Genomic DNA, 17,295 nt, shown 5'->3' on the forward strand with positions numbered 1-17,295 from the left:
ACGAAAATGATCTCTAATCATTATACTCGTTAGTATCATTCTAGCTTTTCTTGAGCTCAGTATTGTGCAATGTACACATTCCTGTCTCTTGTCCTCTCTTTTATATGCATGTATAATTTTAGGTTCCACATTTGCGTCAATTCCCTTTTTTTACATAGAAGTTTACATTCTTTCTCTTTATTTTACATGCCATGAAGAAGAAAAACATAGCGTAAGTCGAAGCGTGTCAATTATGCAGCGCAGTTTTTTCATACTTTTGTATATATATATATACTCATACAAGACGAAGAGGAAAACGAACTGTGACAAAATACATAATTTATATATCCTTCAGCAATAAGGTGGAATTTGCTTTTTTTCTCTATAGCATCCGCAACCGGAAACTAACAATATCACTCTACGCAATGCGCAGCAGTTATCGTTGATTTAAAAATTATCTTTATTTTTTCTCATCGAAAATATAAATAACTTACAAAATATATATAGTTCAGTGTGCGGATCGATATATTCGGAAGAGCGATATTTAAAGTAAAATTAATAAATACGTATATGTCGCGGTTCGATCGCCGATCACGTCCAGATGTCGAAAGTTTCCTCGTCGAGAAACTTCTTGCTGGACGTTCTCGGTGTTCAAGAGCAATTATTACACGCTTTTATTTCCTTCTAGTTATCTCTTTAAGGTACGAATATACGCGGATACGAGTTTAGTTTCATTTGGAAGATGATTTGATTTGTCTGACGATTTCATTTACGATTCGTTATTGGCTACGTACCGGGCTACTGATGTACAGATATCAAAGAGCTCAATGAGAGAGTCTCTCCACGTTTTACCCGTTAAAAACACGACGATGACGACGACACAATGATATTTATCTTAAATTACTGTCTAAGAAAATCTGTCCAACGACTCGAGGGACAAATCGGATACAGAATTCGCGCATGATGGCACATGTACATCACTAGGGACTAAATAATCGCTATGGACTAGCAATATATATCATCGCTACACAGTGCTCTCCGTGTCGGATGCCACGGAGAGCGTCTGCATCTTCGGCACGGAATAGTTCTCCGAGTGACCGTGACTCTGCATTCTGTTGGACACTCTTTCCAAAGTCGAGGGAGCCGATGGAGTGTCCTGGTGGGCCTTGGGAGGTATAGGTGGAGGGCTCATCTGTAAAAGACAATTTCAATCGTTATAATCATCTTGATTTACAAATATAAATGACAATATTTTTGACTCGAATGCAATCGAAAATCTATGGAAAAAAAGAAAATTAATTAAAAACTATAACTCGCGTTATCAACGTGCACGATTTTGAAACTTAAAAAAATTGATAAAATAATATTTAATTAGGAAACTTAAACAGGAAAGAATTTTAATTTTAGCAGTCTATCCATTTTAAAATACGCTTGTTATTTAATTCTATATTTAAATTCTATTTTCTCACCTCTTGCCCGGGAAGAGAATGCGAGCCCTGGAATGTGCCGCTGGCGAAGCTGCCGGTGGAGACGTTGAACGCGCTTATTACAGACGGCGGGGAGATATTCATAATGTCGTTGGATCGGGAACGCGGCTCAAAATCCTCGTAACCGAGATTATTCAGATTCGTCAGATGCGATTGAAAATCTAGTAGACTGGCGGTGGAGATGCCGCTATCACGCAGATCATTCGATTCGTTTCTCGATTCCGTGATTTCGGAATCATCGTCCGTACTCCACTCTGTGTTTGTGCGTTTATACGCTAATCCGCGTTTCGGTGGCGCCGGTGGTACCGTAGCATTCGGGTTCGAGTCTCTCTTGTCTGGCGCTGAAATAGAAAGCGCTGCGTTTCGCACGAATCGCGATATTTAGAGAATTTATTCTGACGGGATTTGCGACATGTAAAAAAGTCCCGCTATCTAATTCGCGCTTATATAATTCGAGCAACACATCAGAAGGACTTTTTTACATGCCTTGAAAAAATCGGAGAAATTAACTTACTGCAACCTCTGGGTGGTAATGGTGGAGCGGGTTCGGGACCAGGTTCGCTCCAAGAGCTTCTAAGGCCACCTTGATCCGCGCCGTCAGTGGGAGTGGGCAAAGAATGTCTCAGTGGCAGTTTCGGACTCAAAGGTTTACTGAGAGACCTCTGATGCGTAGGTCTTGGCGGTGTTGTACCATAGCCGACGGAACGCGGTCGAACTTCCCGCTGTGGAATAGGTGGCGGCACGCCATCCACCTTAGTGTAAAAGCCCTCGTCCTCCGGAAGACCATCGCTGTCAGCATGCGATGTCCTGGAGCCGGCAGTCTCCAAGGTAGCTGGACGCTGCTTATCGTTAATCGGCAGGGGTGGTAGTGGCGAACTAGAAAAATAAAGGTACGCTTAAAATAAGTTTATAACGCTCAAATAGACTTATCTATTTCGCATTAAGAAAATACCCAAGAGATTGCCATTTTAAGATAAACCTAGGACATTCTATTGTATACATCATGTAATTTACTTGACGATACTATCTTGATGAATAGTCCTTTGCCTGGCTAACGGACCGAGGCCTTGTTTGAGTTGCGTGAACCTCTCGATTAATCTCTTGTGCAGCGGCTGTACACCGGCTGGCGCGATCTGACCATGCAACACTAGACCAGACTCGAGCACACTCATTTGATCCAAGATCAATCCCTTGAGTCTGTTAACGTGCGGCACCATCTCGGGATTTTGTCGTGCAAATTCCGGCGTGAGAAAGGCCTCCTGATATTTGGTGATGCCACCCATTACATTAGCATCGATGATACCCTGCAGCCGCATGCTGAATGGATTAATATTCCTATGCGGCTCGGCGGTATATTGCGCCACCAGTCGCCTTAATTCTCTCTCCACACTCTGCATGGTCTCACAGGCGTACTGCACCGGCGCCATCAGCTCCGATCGTTTCTCGATCACCTCGAACCATCTAAGAATCCCCGGCAACTTCGCCTCCGTCGTCAGCGTCGTCCTCTCGATCCATAGCGACTTGAACTCGTTCTCACGGTCCACTGGACCGCGGTGCAGCGGTCGATCGAATGTGAATTTACGTACATCGTTCACGAGATAAAAAGCGACTATGCGTTCTGGAACTTCGGCGCCGCTGCAAGCTAGACTGCCTTCCTCGGGAATTGGTTTCACGTTACAAATTTGGATATCTACGAGAAAATGACGATTAACAAATGAAATATTATATATATATATATATATATATATCGATTTTTAAATTATTGGAGAGAGACAGAGAGAAAGAATTGATTTTTAATTTAGAATTATTGATAAATCTCTTCTCACATACATTGACCCTCAGATGACAGGATACTCTCGTCCGGTGGAGAATTTTTCATCAATATCTGAGCGCAAGGAAATTCGGTCTGCAATCGCTGTGTAAAAGCTCCTATTCGCTCATACTCCAAACCTCGATAGATAAATAACTTGTTCTAGAATAAAAAATATAAATCGTAATTTCGACGAATTCCTTTCACACACAAAGAATTAAGTGATATACTAATAAAATTAAAATCGAATTATTCTAATAAAATATATGTGAGATTAAATATTATGCCTAAATTGCTCCATGTACTAAGCACGCCCTTTAAAAATCATCAATTCAAATAACACATCAAACTTACTCTAACGAAGAGCGGGAAGCTGAGGCCATAAAATCCGACGCGGAAGTACTCCGGTTCCGGACGCAATTGCGTCAGTATGTTATCTAGGAACTTGGCCTGCAGCTTCAGCACATGACTGAGCTTAGCGTAATCATACAGCCTGGTCTCGTAGAGGATTGCCAGTTCCTTGCACAGAGGGATACCCTTTTCCCAACACTTGCCACGATCGAGATAATGAATGATCTTGTGATAGAGCAGCTCCTTCCGCTGCCACTCCGGTTGCTGAGGATGAGCGTGATCCGGCGGCAGAACGGTGGATCCCCAGCCTAGCTGATCGGCATACAGCTTCATCGTAAAGCCGGCTTCCGTGTAATTCTCGGCGGCTAGATGCAGATCGTGCAGCTTGTAGATGTAGCGCAGGTACATCTCCTTTCGGTTGAACTCATTCTTGTAGAAATTCTGCAGGAAGAGCAAGAGTAGCCCCATGTCACGCTCTGAGAGTTTCAATCGTTTCTGCGCGGTTCAAACTAATCGATAATTGAGCAAGCGAGAGGAATGATAAAATTTCCATCGCGAACTCGAGCTGCTAAATGTCGCGCGTGCATGGATTGACCGTATATATATATTTGTGTGTGAGACACGTGTGTCGTCGTGCGTCGCACGGTTCAGTTAATCAACGTGCTAAGTCGCGAGGGAATAATATGTAGATATCGCAGCGCATATTTTTTAATTGCTACTAATAGCCGCAATATGTTATTATTATTAATACACTTTTTATATTGGCAATAGTATATCTAGGATTTCGAGATCTTTCTTTAACACGTACCAATAAATTTACGGTGCACGACATGCGCTTGTCACGATTTTCATCACCCTGAATGACGCTTCTGTAATCGAGAAGCCTTTCCAATAAACGTGTGATGGATGTTATAAAGGCAGTGCCACTGTCCTTCCAAGCCGGATCCTCCGACTGCACTCTATCCAATAATCTGTATGCGAAAATAAAATATTACATCATCAGTCATAAGATGAAAAATATCTACGATAAATCACGTTCATCTATAAACGGTAAACTTACACGGCACTAAGATGTTCCCTGAAGCGGCATGAAATTGCAAATTCGATAAGTGTGGTATAATATCTTTTCCCGAATATTTTAAATATGTTTATCAAACCTCAAGATACTTAAAACCTTAGAAATCAATGTAAAAAAAAATCTACGAATTAAATCGCTTGCGTCAACTTACATAGTGTTGAACAACTGTCTGTACTCATCATCGCCTTTGTTCTCGCTGATAAGAATGTCCAGTTTATCGATCAGCTCAGATTCCACTGATTTGAAACTACCACGAGTTCGCTGCTCGCACTCCATCATGTCGAAGAAAATATGCAAGGTTGCCTTGCGGAGTTCACTCTCCGGTACCAAAGTGACTTCCAAGAAAGGTCCGACCATGCCCGGTATGAATTCGAGTTTACGCTCGCCCAGATGCGACCACATGGACAGTATCTGGAAGCCCATGAGTACCCTCATATCGCCATACTTCTCCACAATCTTCTCCCGCTTGACCTCGGAGAACTGTTCGAGCTGGAGCGATGGCTGGGTAAGATACGCTACCGCCAAATTGAAGTATGTGGACCAGAGCTGCGAGTCAAAGCTGCCGTGGAGGAAGCGAAAAGCGAGCGGCTGCGCTAGCTCCTGTAGCGACCTTAGAATAACATTGTTGGCTTGCATCCGAATGACCAACCAGTCTGGCGGAAAAACTTCCTGGCGCACAAGATCGCGCAACACTAGAAATGCTCGAAGCAAAAAATCCTTGAGCGGCTTTCGATCGCCAGCCCCATGCGTCAGCTCTTCCCAGAGTCGCGCGTAATGATACTCGTCAAGCAACTGAAGCAATCCGATCAGGCAGCCCACGAGACAACCGAGAACCGGTCCGCTGGCGTTTATCACAATCAGTATAGTCTGTATAAGCACGTCGAGCACCGACAGGCAGAGCGTTTCAACGTCGTGATGGATACAATTGTTGACCTTGTTCGTGTCTCTGCCGCGCTTATGTAGGAAGCTGAGTATCTCGCCCAAGATATCAGTACAGGACCGTAATTCCTCTCTGCGAGCCAAATGGACGCGCAGATGTCGGCATACAGTAACAAGCAAGAGGTTTCGACTCTCATCGTCCTTCCGGAACAAACTGGACGTCGTGAGATTTTTGATGGCGACAAGTTTGGCCTGCGTGAGTTGAAGCGGCGGCTCCGAGCGCGGTACCGAGTCCAGCATCGTGCAAGTGAGCTTGGCCACTTCAAGAACCGGCAGCACCGCCACCAACTGCTCAAATACAGCCGCGATCGACAACAGCAGTGCGATCTGCGACAGGAGTACCATCTCATATGGAATGCCCAGCATCTTATTAAGGGCCGCGAACACGCAGTAAAGATCGCGCTTAAAGCTATCCTCATATTGGCCGGCGGTAGCACGAGCGAACAATAGTCGACTCTGAATGATGAACTTGAAGATGTACTCGAGCGAGCGGAAACACTTCATAATCGGCTCTTGCTTCTCCGCCGCGGTGACCCAATCGGCACAATGTTGCACGCTGCTAAGGAGACCCTTGTACACCAAAGCCGCGGCGAAATGATCCGAGATGTAGGCGTCCATCACTGGCTTAAAGTGCTCGAACTTGGAATCCTCTAATAGACTAAAGATAGACACGAGTACTTGGAACACGAGGCCGGAGTGCGCCGTGGAGTTGCCATCCTCGGTATGGAACATGGCGAACAGCGCATCAAGAATGTCTTGCAAGAATTTAACCAGTTCTTCGCCGTCTAGTCGAAGCACCCGACCGAGAGCTTCGGATATTCGTTCAGGATGCGCTTTCCATTGCAACAGACTGAGTAGATCGACGTTTTGCGTCAATTTAGTGCTGCAGAGCAGAGTGTGCACAAACACAGTTTCCTTAGGCGATCTGGAAAAGGCTGGTGGACCTGGCAAAGATAACAGGAAAAATAAATATAAGTATTCAGAAATATTTTTTTCTTGCAGAAATATTTTATATAAAAAAGCAATTTAGTTTTTATTTATTTGATAATGTAATGGACGATTAATAATATTTATCTTTACGGCTATCGATATTTATTAAAATTTCGAATATTATTTACATGAGTTTGTTTCACATTTCAGGAACTTGAATTTACCTGAGGCACTCGGTTCTCGCGCGCTGCTCGGCAATGACAGATAACTCAGCGAATCCAATTTCGCGCGCTCCTCGCATTTGTAAATGTACAACTCGTGCGGACCATCCTGAAGAGTAGCACCTCCAGGCTCCATCAGTCGAACGAATGCGAAGGCGAAAAGCTTCTTATCGTTCTTCTCGCGCGCTGCAACACGACAGACAAGGTAAATGAAAAGACTATTGATGGAGAAATGGAAAGATAAATGGAGAAGACAGCAAAAAAGAGCGAAAAGATAGAGATGTCGATCGATATCTATAAAGACTCACTGGAACAATGCCGAAACTCGAAACGCACGTGACTCCCGTAGAATTTGTCGATGGGTATCGCCAGTCTTACAGTTTCCGCCCATGATGGACTGTTGTGATGGTATATGACCAAACTTTGATATTCGGAGCTACCGTCCATGCCTGCGGCCCCAAACAGACACTCCTCCAAGGGTTGACCGTCCGCATCCAAGACCAGGATTGTCACCTAGTTTTATTGACAAGAGATAGGATTTTATCATAATAAAATATCGATTTTTTTTCTTGTTGTAAAATTTTTGATTTTATTATCGTATCAATTTATTAAATTTATAATATAACGCCGTATATTTCCTTAAACTAAATTAACAATTATAATTTGTGCAAAAATATTCTTATATAAATTTTTATTTTATAAAAGAGATACGTTTTGCGGGAAAAATAATTCCTCGGAGAAGATCTTACCTCGATATTCTTGCCGGTAGACTTTCCGCCGCGTTCGAATTCTCCCCGTTCGAGTTTAAGATATAAATCATTACGCACATCGCCCGGCATAATGACGTCCGAGAAACCGAGCTTCTTCGTGAGGCAGATATTTTTGAATAGTAACGGGTTCTCGTCCCGAACTTGAGACAGTTCTCCGTGTAGCATTCGAAGAGACACGACTATTCCGTAATTGGGCTGTCCGGGTAGAGGAGAACACTTGTTATTGCGTATGATTTGTTCGTGCAGCTGATGAAATTCCTTCTCTTCCCCTTGATACACCTGCAGAGAGAAATAGAAACTTTAAAGTATTAAATTTGTCTGATCTCCACATTTAATTTTCCACAATAATTTTTCTAAATTATAAAGACGTTTATATAAAGGTGTTTAATCAATTTATTTAGAAGACATATACTATCATACAATTTTCAAAAAAGTTTAGCTTTCAGATTTAAAAAAAATTGAAATGCAATAAAATTTATAAATAAAATATATGAACTAATATTCCACGCGAATGTCAGACTCTCTAATCTTCATCTTGCTTACTTTGAAGGTCATCTCGAGTTCCTCCGCGTGATCCTGCGCGGCCTCTGCCAGGGAAAGCACCGCCACCCCGTGAGGTCGCCGATAGATCGCGGTTCCGGTCTTATTCTTGCCGGAATCGGAATACAACATCCGGCCGCAGCGCATCACGTGTGCGATCATGTAAAGATCGCGACTCAGATCGGAGTTACCCAAATCCGTGAAGATGGTGCAGTTGCTATGCATCTTTTCCACGTAGTTGGAGAAGCCCTCCTTGCTGATGCGCACCAGGAAACGCTCGCTCAGATACTGCTGTCGCTTAGCGTCGAACAGGGAAAAGTAGATCTCGGTGTCCTCGCCGACCGAATGACCGAAGTCCCTCATGCAGAAGTATAAGTGATGGGTAAGGACCTTCTTGTGCTCCTTGCGACGCAAAGTTCCCCGAGCGGACGCGCCCTGCGAGTTCTCGGCGCTCTGCACGTGCTGCAAGATTCCCTCGAAATTAGTGGTATTCAAATGATTATTTAATTAACGGATTAATTTAGCTCTTCGATCTTAAGCTTGACTTTGACTCTTACTTCTAACTTAGGTCCTGACCCGAGAAGGTAAACCGAGAAACTTCGGTGTATAATATTCAAATATCGGGGAGAATCAGAAGGATTAATTATTAATTCGCGTTTAATTTCGACTTCTTAAACTGTTTACTTAATTATTTTAATTGATATTAAGAGAACCATAAAAAATTGTCATTTTTATTCGATTGTTTCAATAATTAATATCAGATCACGTTATAATTCATCTCGAAAAATTACGGATCTTTATTTGATAAATTATAACACAGATCATAAAATATTTCTTTGTTATGATACTCGTATTTAAACCGGATTCGCCGAAGTGACTGTAACCGAAGTAACATCGCGCCATCAGCTGCGTGGTCAGCATTTTAATGAATTCGTATATAAGTCCACGCCTCATCGCTATCGCGCATTCCGCGAGTGTTTGGTCCCTCTGTTTTTCCATTGTGATTCACTATTCAATGTTTGAGAGATATACGCAAACACGGTCGGATCGAAAAAAACGTATTTGTTACTCGTAATTACCACATGGTATAATTCCACGACGGACATGGTATCCGGTTCCACCATATGAGCACCTTGACGTGGCACCAGATCCAAACCGAGCTTTCTGAAACGTGAGAAGAAAAAGGTGCTATGACAGAAGAAAAATGCTGCTTTGCGTAATTAAAAGCGAGAAATATTTCCTTGCTACTTTATATGTAGTAATTAAAAAAAATACGTATGCATTTACTTTTATAATTACTTATATCATAATTATTAAAGCGCATATAGATTTTAATCTCGATGCAACATATTTTGACAAATTTAGGCTCTCTTTCCCGAAGAATAATTTTATTTAAATTACGTTGATTGCGAAATATAATTACAATGATTTTCATGATTCGCGTAAGCATAACGACGCGAATCTTATTTACAAGCATATAAAAATAAATTATGATAGAGAGACATTTTTATACTTTGTGCCGTTAACCGACAATCTATTTATTCAACGTCGCCTAAAAATAAAATTATCCAACCTCAGCCTTACGACAAAGTGCCTTATGTAACAGCTATCGATAAAAAAATCCATGCGTGTTATTCTCGTATTAAAGGAAAATACACACTTGGATATGCAAAGACATATTTTCATAATCGGAATTATATATATATATAAGAAATTACAATTGCTTAAAAAATATTAATCGATCAAGAAAGATTTTTTGTCAGCTTATAAAATTCTATCGATTCATTTTTAATTGTTTTCTCGAAAAATAAGAAAGAAGAAGAGAGAAAGAGAGATGATGAGGTCGACAGGTAAGGCCGCTATGATGGAAAATGAGTATCGGATGTATCGGGAAAACGGGATGAGAGAAACAGGATTATTACAATGATTGAGGTGTACGTTGCATCACACTTTGGGAGATTCGCTTTCGAAGTGGTGCCTCGTAGAAGCGGCTACTTAACTTCTCATGACCTCCGCGCGCGGAGCCGAGCCGGGTCGCATGCCATAGGGCCCTACGTGTTCTCGAACGCATTGAGGGCCCTACAACAGGCCCGTCTCTCTTGGCGGTGGGCTTCTACATTGGAGAACTCGCAGGAATGCAGGTTGGTATTCGAGTCGTTCATATTATGTATATATGTATGTAGAATCTATAGGAAGTCGCAAATTTATCGTCTATCGGAAAATAAACAAGAATTCGTGCAAATTCCAAAAAAATTAGTACGGAATTATAATTATAACATGTTTTTTTTTTAATATTTGATATTTGAAACGATGAGATAAAAAGGATTAATTAATTTGAAAAATGCATTTATATAAAAATTAATGTTATATCAATAAACCGTAATATTTATTTTAAAATATTATGCATTTCCATCAATTTAAATGATTTTTGCAATGGGGAACATAAAAATTATTCGTCCGATGTTCGCGCGAAGCCAATTCGATTATTAATCGCCAAAATCCAATATGGAAATGCGGAAAGGTACAAGCGGTAAAAAAGTCCTTTCACATAAATCTGACTTGACAATCCTTTAAACTTCTTACAGAACGTTTAACCGGCCGCAGTAACGTAACTATTAATTCTCGAAACATAAGGCTAATGAGAAAATTATTCCGCGCTAATTCCGTTCGCAGTGGATAATTAAATTTGCTCGAAATTTCGTTACTTGTTCTCTGATTTTTTGATAGATTTTATTCATGTGTAACTTGAATAACAATATAGTATTGATGTATTATTTAATTTTTCACTCGTAGAAAGGTTTTATAAAAAGAGTAAAATTGTTGAGTCTTTTTTGTAAGACTTATATGATGTAAAATCTAAAAAATAATACATGATCGATATCTCGAAAATCATTTCGAGTAGCATTTTAGAAAGCTTCAATATTTTATAATCAGAGAGTATAAATAACATCAAGATTTTTTTAAAATTTAATTAAGATTAATTAAAATCAAATCGATATATTAATTAAATCGATAATTATTTAAAATCTAATTTAATTGTAGATGAACATACGGTATAAAATTCTCTTACGATTTTTCTCTCCTACAATTATATCAATTCGCAAGTTTTTAAAAATGCTACCTCTCTGTGAAATTCATTTTTAAAGAGCGAGAGAGAGAGAGAGAGAGAGAGAGAGAGAGAGAGAGAGAAAGAGAAAGAGAAAGAGAGAGAACGTCGGACTGACTTTCACGAGAACTCGATGTTAGAGCAAGATTAAATTAAGTGGTAGGTTCGAGAGAGGAGAGCGCGGTTTCGTGTAGCTCGCTCGCGCAGTTATTTCTTTTTTTTTACGGTCCAGACTCTTCCGAACCTGAGAATTTCTCGCCCTCTGTACGGCTACGTCACTGATCTCTCGGTGATTCGGCACCGCGATCCCATACCCGAACCGGTCCGTTAGGAACGTATCCAATATTCTCGCTACCACGTATGCAAATCAGCTCTTCTAGAATGACAATCCGGATTAATGAATCACACTCCTGGAATCCCTATTCCACCGAGAAAAAGTTTTTATTCGCCTAATAAACGTCATTACATGCGAAATCGTATCTAAAACCTTATAATATACGTGAAAAATTGTTTACATAAAACAATGATGTAACATTTAATGCAATAATTTATTATTTTTGAATAAAATAGCTCTCTTAATCGCGGTAATTAAAATAATTCTTAATTGAACATCTCCAATTTTAGAGAGGCTGCCGAATTGGATTTTCGATGGCGCTAAACGAGGCGCCTTGATTAAGGGGTGAGCGAGGGGAGGGCGCCGCGCGCGATCTCGACGATCCTGCGGGCCTCCGAAAGGCGCCCCTCCAGTCTCCTCATGATGGAATGCAGGTGAGCAGGCAGACTTCGATGCGTGGAGACAGGTTCAGGCAATGTCCGCCACCGCCGCGTCGTTGGGACCTATGCCCCATTCCAAAGATATCGGATATATTCCAGCGGGGCCCGACCACCGGCCCCTGCGACGACGAGTCCCCGGCTCTCTCCCTCGACAGACTTTTCTCTCCTTCTCTCCGTCTCTTACCGTCTCATCCCCGGGATGACGAATTCGTTCGGCCATTGGCCGCGGAACACCTTGGGGCCCGCACGACACGTGCACGTGTCTCGAAGACGAGGACAACGATGGACGCGGTGGTTTCTCCGTCGACGGAGCTTTGGAGGTTCGACGACATCCCCGCCCACACCGAGGACTGTCTCTCGTTCGTGAGAGGGCATCGAACTATCATCTCTCGGGGTTATCGATGTTAGCCAAGCGGCTGGCTTATCTTGTCAATGAGGAAGAACGAAGGAGGTCTCGCGGATTAAATCGAGCCTTTTGTCATTTGTACATCCTTCGGGGGACAATGTAAGTATATAGATAAATCATCTGCAACGCGAGATCTATTTTATTAGCAACAATTATTTGCATCTGTATAAATTTATCTCGTATTATCGTTATATCTCTCGATTTAAACAAATTTAAATTAATGAGAAATTTTTGAATGAATGATATTTAAATTTCTTTGATACGTTAATCTATTATATATAATTAATAGTAAAATATAATTAAGGTGATTATCAAAGAATCGATTATTATCGCAATTTCATGAAAATTTTGATATCTGCTTTAATCGACGCGTCTCGCGGAGAATTCTCCACTTAGAAAGGAGGATTCCAACGCCGTCACAGCTTTTCCTCTTCATTAGGCAGGAGATGTCAGTTTCAGGAGCTCGTCGTCTCTCTCAGAGCCGCATCGCTCAGGGAGGTTTCAGTTACCGTTCGGTAGCTCTAAACGCTATAATTACGTCGGTGCTCCTGGGAAGTCAGTCCCGCGGACTCCCGTTCCGACTCTTGCACAAGCAAAACCACTCTCTTTGTGCCTCTCTCTCTCTCTCTCTCTCTCCCCTCTCGTCCGCCTTTTCCTCTTAATAGTAAGGTATAGTCGGCGTATATATGGTCGATAAAATATTTGCACTCTTGGCTCGTGACTCAACGTCGAAATATCGACGTACGTGTCTTACCGCGGGATTAGCTTCGCCTTCAACGTGGAATGTACAACTATGCATTAGCATAGAGGACATCGTGCGCCTCGAGCCGATCTTCCTTGGACGGAGTCATAGTAGTTGCCAAGTACGCAAAGCGGATAATCACACGAGGACTACGAACATTTTCAGTCACACACTTACGCCATTTCATGCTCGATTCAAGATCGTTTTTCTTTTTTTTTTTTTTTAACAGCAATCTCGAATAAGTAATTGATAATTAATAATTAGGAAAATAATTCGCTACGATATATCTAGATATATAACTCTGGATAATTACGTTTTGCGTTTAACGCATAGATCGTTATGAATTAATTGTCAACGCAACTTTAATTAAAAATTTTTATCGTATCTCACTTGGGAGTAAAAATTCCGCGATTCCGTCATCGTGAGTCCGCGATTACGTCACTCATACTGCCCTTTAGATCCGGACAGGTGGTTCACATGCGTTCGCGGTCTCCAGCGTTCGTCAAGTTATTCGCGCGACCGTGTAAAACGGCTTTAATGGGAGTGTTTTCTGATCCCGGAACGAGTAACGAGACTCGTACGTACAGTAAAGGGTTCGTGGGAAGATGAACGTCGAGGCTGGCTTCGCTCGAGGGTACATACATATTCGCGCAACTGACAGACACACAAACGTATACTCGGACACGCACACACATATACTCATACACATCACGGATATATATGCATTCGGAGAGCTGCAATCTGCAGTCCCGTGTGCGGACGCGCGTCGTGCATAGCAGAAGGCAGCAGAGTAATAGATGTCAGGGCCAAATCTTTAATTCCCCTATAATGTCAATTAGATAGAATGACGGGTGATTAAGCGCGATTAAACGCGAGTCTCGTAACTTTTTTCGATAAATCCGCGGCCGGATTTTATTTTCGTAAAACGAATTTCGTACAACAAGATTTTTTCGTCACATTTTTTGTATGCTATATGTATGCAAGGGAAACAATATTCTTCTCGAGTAGAATCGTTCTTTTTCATTGCTATATTTATTATTATTTAGTTTGATAAAGCATTCATCAGAGAAGCATCATAATTTTATATTATTTTAAAATTAAAACATATTTATAATATAATCAAACATATGATAGTTTTCAAATATTCATATATATACAAGGTGGGCATTTTTAGACCCATGTTTAAACTTTTTATTCAAAATTAAATTTCCTATAAAATCTCGAAGTCTGGCCGGAACGTTTGGGCCCACTCTGTATATATAGAGAATATTCCTTTCGGTTTTATGCTTTGCGCTTGTCCAGTGGATCTCAAAGGGATAAAGCATTCATTAAGGATATTGAAACGCTTATGTTATTTGCCTGAGAAGCCGAAAACCGAGATCCTCCAACAATATCGTCGTCTTTTAGAATCGAATCATAGACTCCTGGAAAAAACGAGGAGAGCCTCTTTTGCCCCCTTTACCGCGCGATTTCCGCTCCCAGGTGCATACTTATTAACGCTCTGTGGAGATCGCCGCCATTCATTAATTTTCTTCACCCGACTCAGTAGCCATATAAGAACTCTCCACAGAGAGCCCTTCTCAGCCCCCCCCCTCCCCCGCCCCCCTTCTTTCCCCTTCTGTAACTCCCAGATCCGCTGGTCCCACATCGTATAGCATTGGGCCCCGACGCGGCTACGTCGAGGTTAAGGAAAGGGAAAGGAAAGGGTAGACCTTAAGGCGATTTCACACGGTTTGGTTTGAGACGTTCGAAGGGGACGAGTAGCCCAAGATGAATGCATTAGATGCATGGAATTTGCAAATTTCTCAATATTTCATATTAGTTAAGACTGTACTTGTCTTTATATCCTCTAGCAAATACAAGACTGCCTCCCCTCCATAACAGAGAGGATATATTCCAAGATACAATATATTCGTGGGTTGTACAAAATTCAAAAATATAATGTTTATTATAAAAGAAAGATATGGGGATTTATTATATTTTTGGTAAAAGGAAAGCGAGGGAAAATCGATTTAGATATATTCTGATAAAAAGAGAAAGAGCATTTTATACAGTATGACTAATAGTTCTCAACATATGTTCCCCTTATTGACGCTTCGTATGTTAATTGATTCTTATAGACTGATCAGAAGTTAAATATTTGAGGCTTTTTAAATGCTCGCGATGTATCGTCGCAAGTAAATTACGCTCTGATGCAATTATGCTTCTCAAGAATAAAAATCGGATAGCATAAAAATCCATCTATCAATTTTATATATTTTCAATACTTTAATAATTACCTGAGATTTTTAATCAAATCACAATTTATATCAGAATTTATCTATATCGTGAGCAAAACTTTCTAAGGCTTTCAAGAAAATGAAGAATATGAGGACTCATTATGAAGATTCATATATTTATAATGTTAGACGACTAATCAATATAACGAGAAAACAGATAACAGCTTTATCTTGTATATGAGTCTTATAAAAGCAATGATAATTCATTTCTCTTGTAGCTTGCGCGATTCATATCCGGGACATCGACGAGATCATCAAAAGCGAGTCGTGTAAGCTCGCCTTTACAGGAAAGAACGATGGAATCTCGGCTTACGCGGACAGGAGTTCCTTCACAACCGCGTTACCCCGTAAGAAGGCAGCTTCGTGGAACGAGGAGAGGAAAAGAGTGCGAGAGGGAGAAGGACGAGAGAGTCAACGGAGAAAGAACGCGTCGACCGTACGACAAAGATGGAAGGAAACAAAGACGAAGGGTCCGGAATCACGAGATTCGCGTGACGCTGCATCGGCCGCTTCAGGCATACCGCTCATTAGAAATAATAATAATTGCCGCGAATAATGAATATTGCCGTCGCTGCTTCTGCCGCTACGTCAGTTTGACGTTCACGGGGAAGTTTAGCTTTAATCGCGACGAACAACCGACAATTAGGTAAATGGAATATGATAACGACGCTATCATTCGCCCCTCGTCGCCAATCGCGAATCAGTCATCTCCGTCACCTCGATGCCTCTCGTTAAAGCTGGATGGAATCGTTCGAGGCTAAAACTCGACGTTATCAACACGTTTGATGTGATTAGCGTTAATTATAATCAGCTAGATTAGTGATTATTAAATCGTTATGTAATCTGTGATCTAGGAAATATTGCGAAAGAAAAACCTTGGAAATTTCGTTGATCTATGTTAATCGACATTGGAGAAGTTTAAGTCCAATATATTTGTGAATTAATTATATAATTATATTAAAAACGGTAATGTAATACGCGCTTAATATGTTCGACTGCTGTTTCCGATGCAATCTTAATTTTGTCAAAGACATTCAACGCGGAAATTCAAAGCTTATGGAAATCACGTGCGTCAAATCTTTCTTTGAATCAAAGTCTGAGATCGTATCCTCTAAAAATTCCTTGTCCATTGAAAGACGTAACTTTAGTTGCCATTACATTTCCGCTACTTTCAATGTTCGTCGCGACCTTCTGGGTCACAGAAATATTTAACCGCAAAATAAATCGATTTGCAGCATTTTACAAGGCACTTTAAAATCTTAGGAATTTCAGATATTCCAGACCCTCGTTCGGATTAATGCCCAGAATGAATACAAAGAAGGAAGTTTCACACAGTTTCCAGGGATAAAAAAAAAAAAAAAAATCTTTGGACGGATTTCATTCCAATTTCATATAATAATCATTTGATTAATTATCGACCTTACACTGAAAACATATATATATAAGATATTCTACATAAAATAATAAGAGGAAAACATTTATTTTTAAATAATATAGTAAAAAAAATAATATAATATATATTTATAAAATAAATCAGGTGAGAAATATTTCGAGCACAAAACGTAGATCTTTTTTAGATGACAATTAACATTAGCAAGTCGAGAGAGTAACAGGAGCGCAATCTTAATTACATCTGACGATTATATGGTTAATGGTAGCGCTACGCGATAACAACGATAATAACAAACGTAAGGAAGAAAGAGAGGAGAACCGGGAAAAGACACGGTGGAAACGTACAAATGTAGCCTTTAAAGAGCTGGATGCGACCCCCCTTGAGCGCGTATGGGAAGGGGGAACAGGTTCCCCGCATGGTTACTGCGTATTCACCGAGCTGAAAACCTTGGGCCCTCATCTAGAGCGACGGAGACAGAGGAGAAAAGAAT

General features: G+C 41.0%; 1 protein-coding gene and 1 long non-coding RNA gene across 6 annotated transcripts in view; one reads left to right on the forward strand and one right to left on the reverse strand.

Moving 5' to 3' along the window:
* Nucleotides 1-415: 415 nt before the first annotated feature.
* LOC126853088 (dedicator of cytokinesis protein 3) overlaps nucleotides 416-17,295 on the reverse strand; it is a 44,459-nt gene continuing 27,579 nt past the window's right edge. For 2 of the 5 annotated variants that reach the window (XM_050598513.1, XM_050598517.1), the window contains exons 5-18: nucleotides 9,185-9,269; nucleotides 8,109-8,567; nucleotides 7,545-7,844; nucleotides 7,104-7,308; nucleotides 6,799-6,981; nucleotides 4,857-6,588; nucleotides 4,688-4,705; nucleotides 4,436-4,598; nucleotides 3,631-4,068; nucleotides 3,297-3,438; nucleotides 2,481-3,156; nucleotides 1,981-2,342; nucleotides 1,449-1,822; nucleotides 416-1,171 (exon numbers count right to left, since the gene is read on the reverse strand). In XM_050598513.1, coding sequence (XP_050454470.1) covers nucleotides 1,004-1,171; nucleotides 1,449-1,822; nucleotides 1,981-2,342; nucleotides 2,481-3,156; nucleotides 3,297-3,438; nucleotides 3,631-4,068; nucleotides 4,436-4,598; nucleotides 4,688-4,705; nucleotides 4,857-6,588; nucleotides 6,799-6,981; nucleotides 7,104-7,308; nucleotides 7,545-7,844; nucleotides 8,109-8,567; nucleotides 9,185-9,269 — 5,305 coding nt within the window. In that variant the 3' untranslated portion in view covers nucleotides 416-1,003. The remainder of the gene's footprint in view (nucleotides 1,172-1,448; nucleotides 1,823-1,980; nucleotides 2,343-2,480; nucleotides 3,157-3,296; nucleotides 3,439-3,630; nucleotides 4,069-4,435; nucleotides 4,599-4,687; nucleotides 4,706-4,856; nucleotides 6,589-6,798; nucleotides 6,982-7,103; nucleotides 7,309-7,544; nucleotides 7,845-8,108; nucleotides 8,568-9,184; nucleotides 9,270-17,295) is intronic. The other 3 variants (XM_050598514.1, XM_050598518.1, XM_050598515.1) reach the window with 3 other exon arrangements.
* Nucleotides 9,156-16,849, forward strand: LOC126853136 (uncharacterized). Its single transcript, XR_007687914.1, has 4 exons — nucleotides 9,156-9,290; nucleotides 9,918-10,246; nucleotides 11,836-12,490; nucleotides 15,631-16,849. It is a non-coding gene; the product is annotated as an uncharacterized LOC126853136 (long non-coding RNA).

The sequence above is a fragment of the Cataglyphis hispanica genome, chromosome 11 (genome assembly GCF_021464435.1).
Source record: "Cataglyphis hispanica isolate Lineage 1 chromosome 11, ULB_Chis1_1.0, whole genome shotgun sequence".
NCBI lineage: Eukaryota > Metazoa > Arthropoda > Insecta > Hymenoptera > Formicidae > Cataglyphis > Cataglyphis hispanica.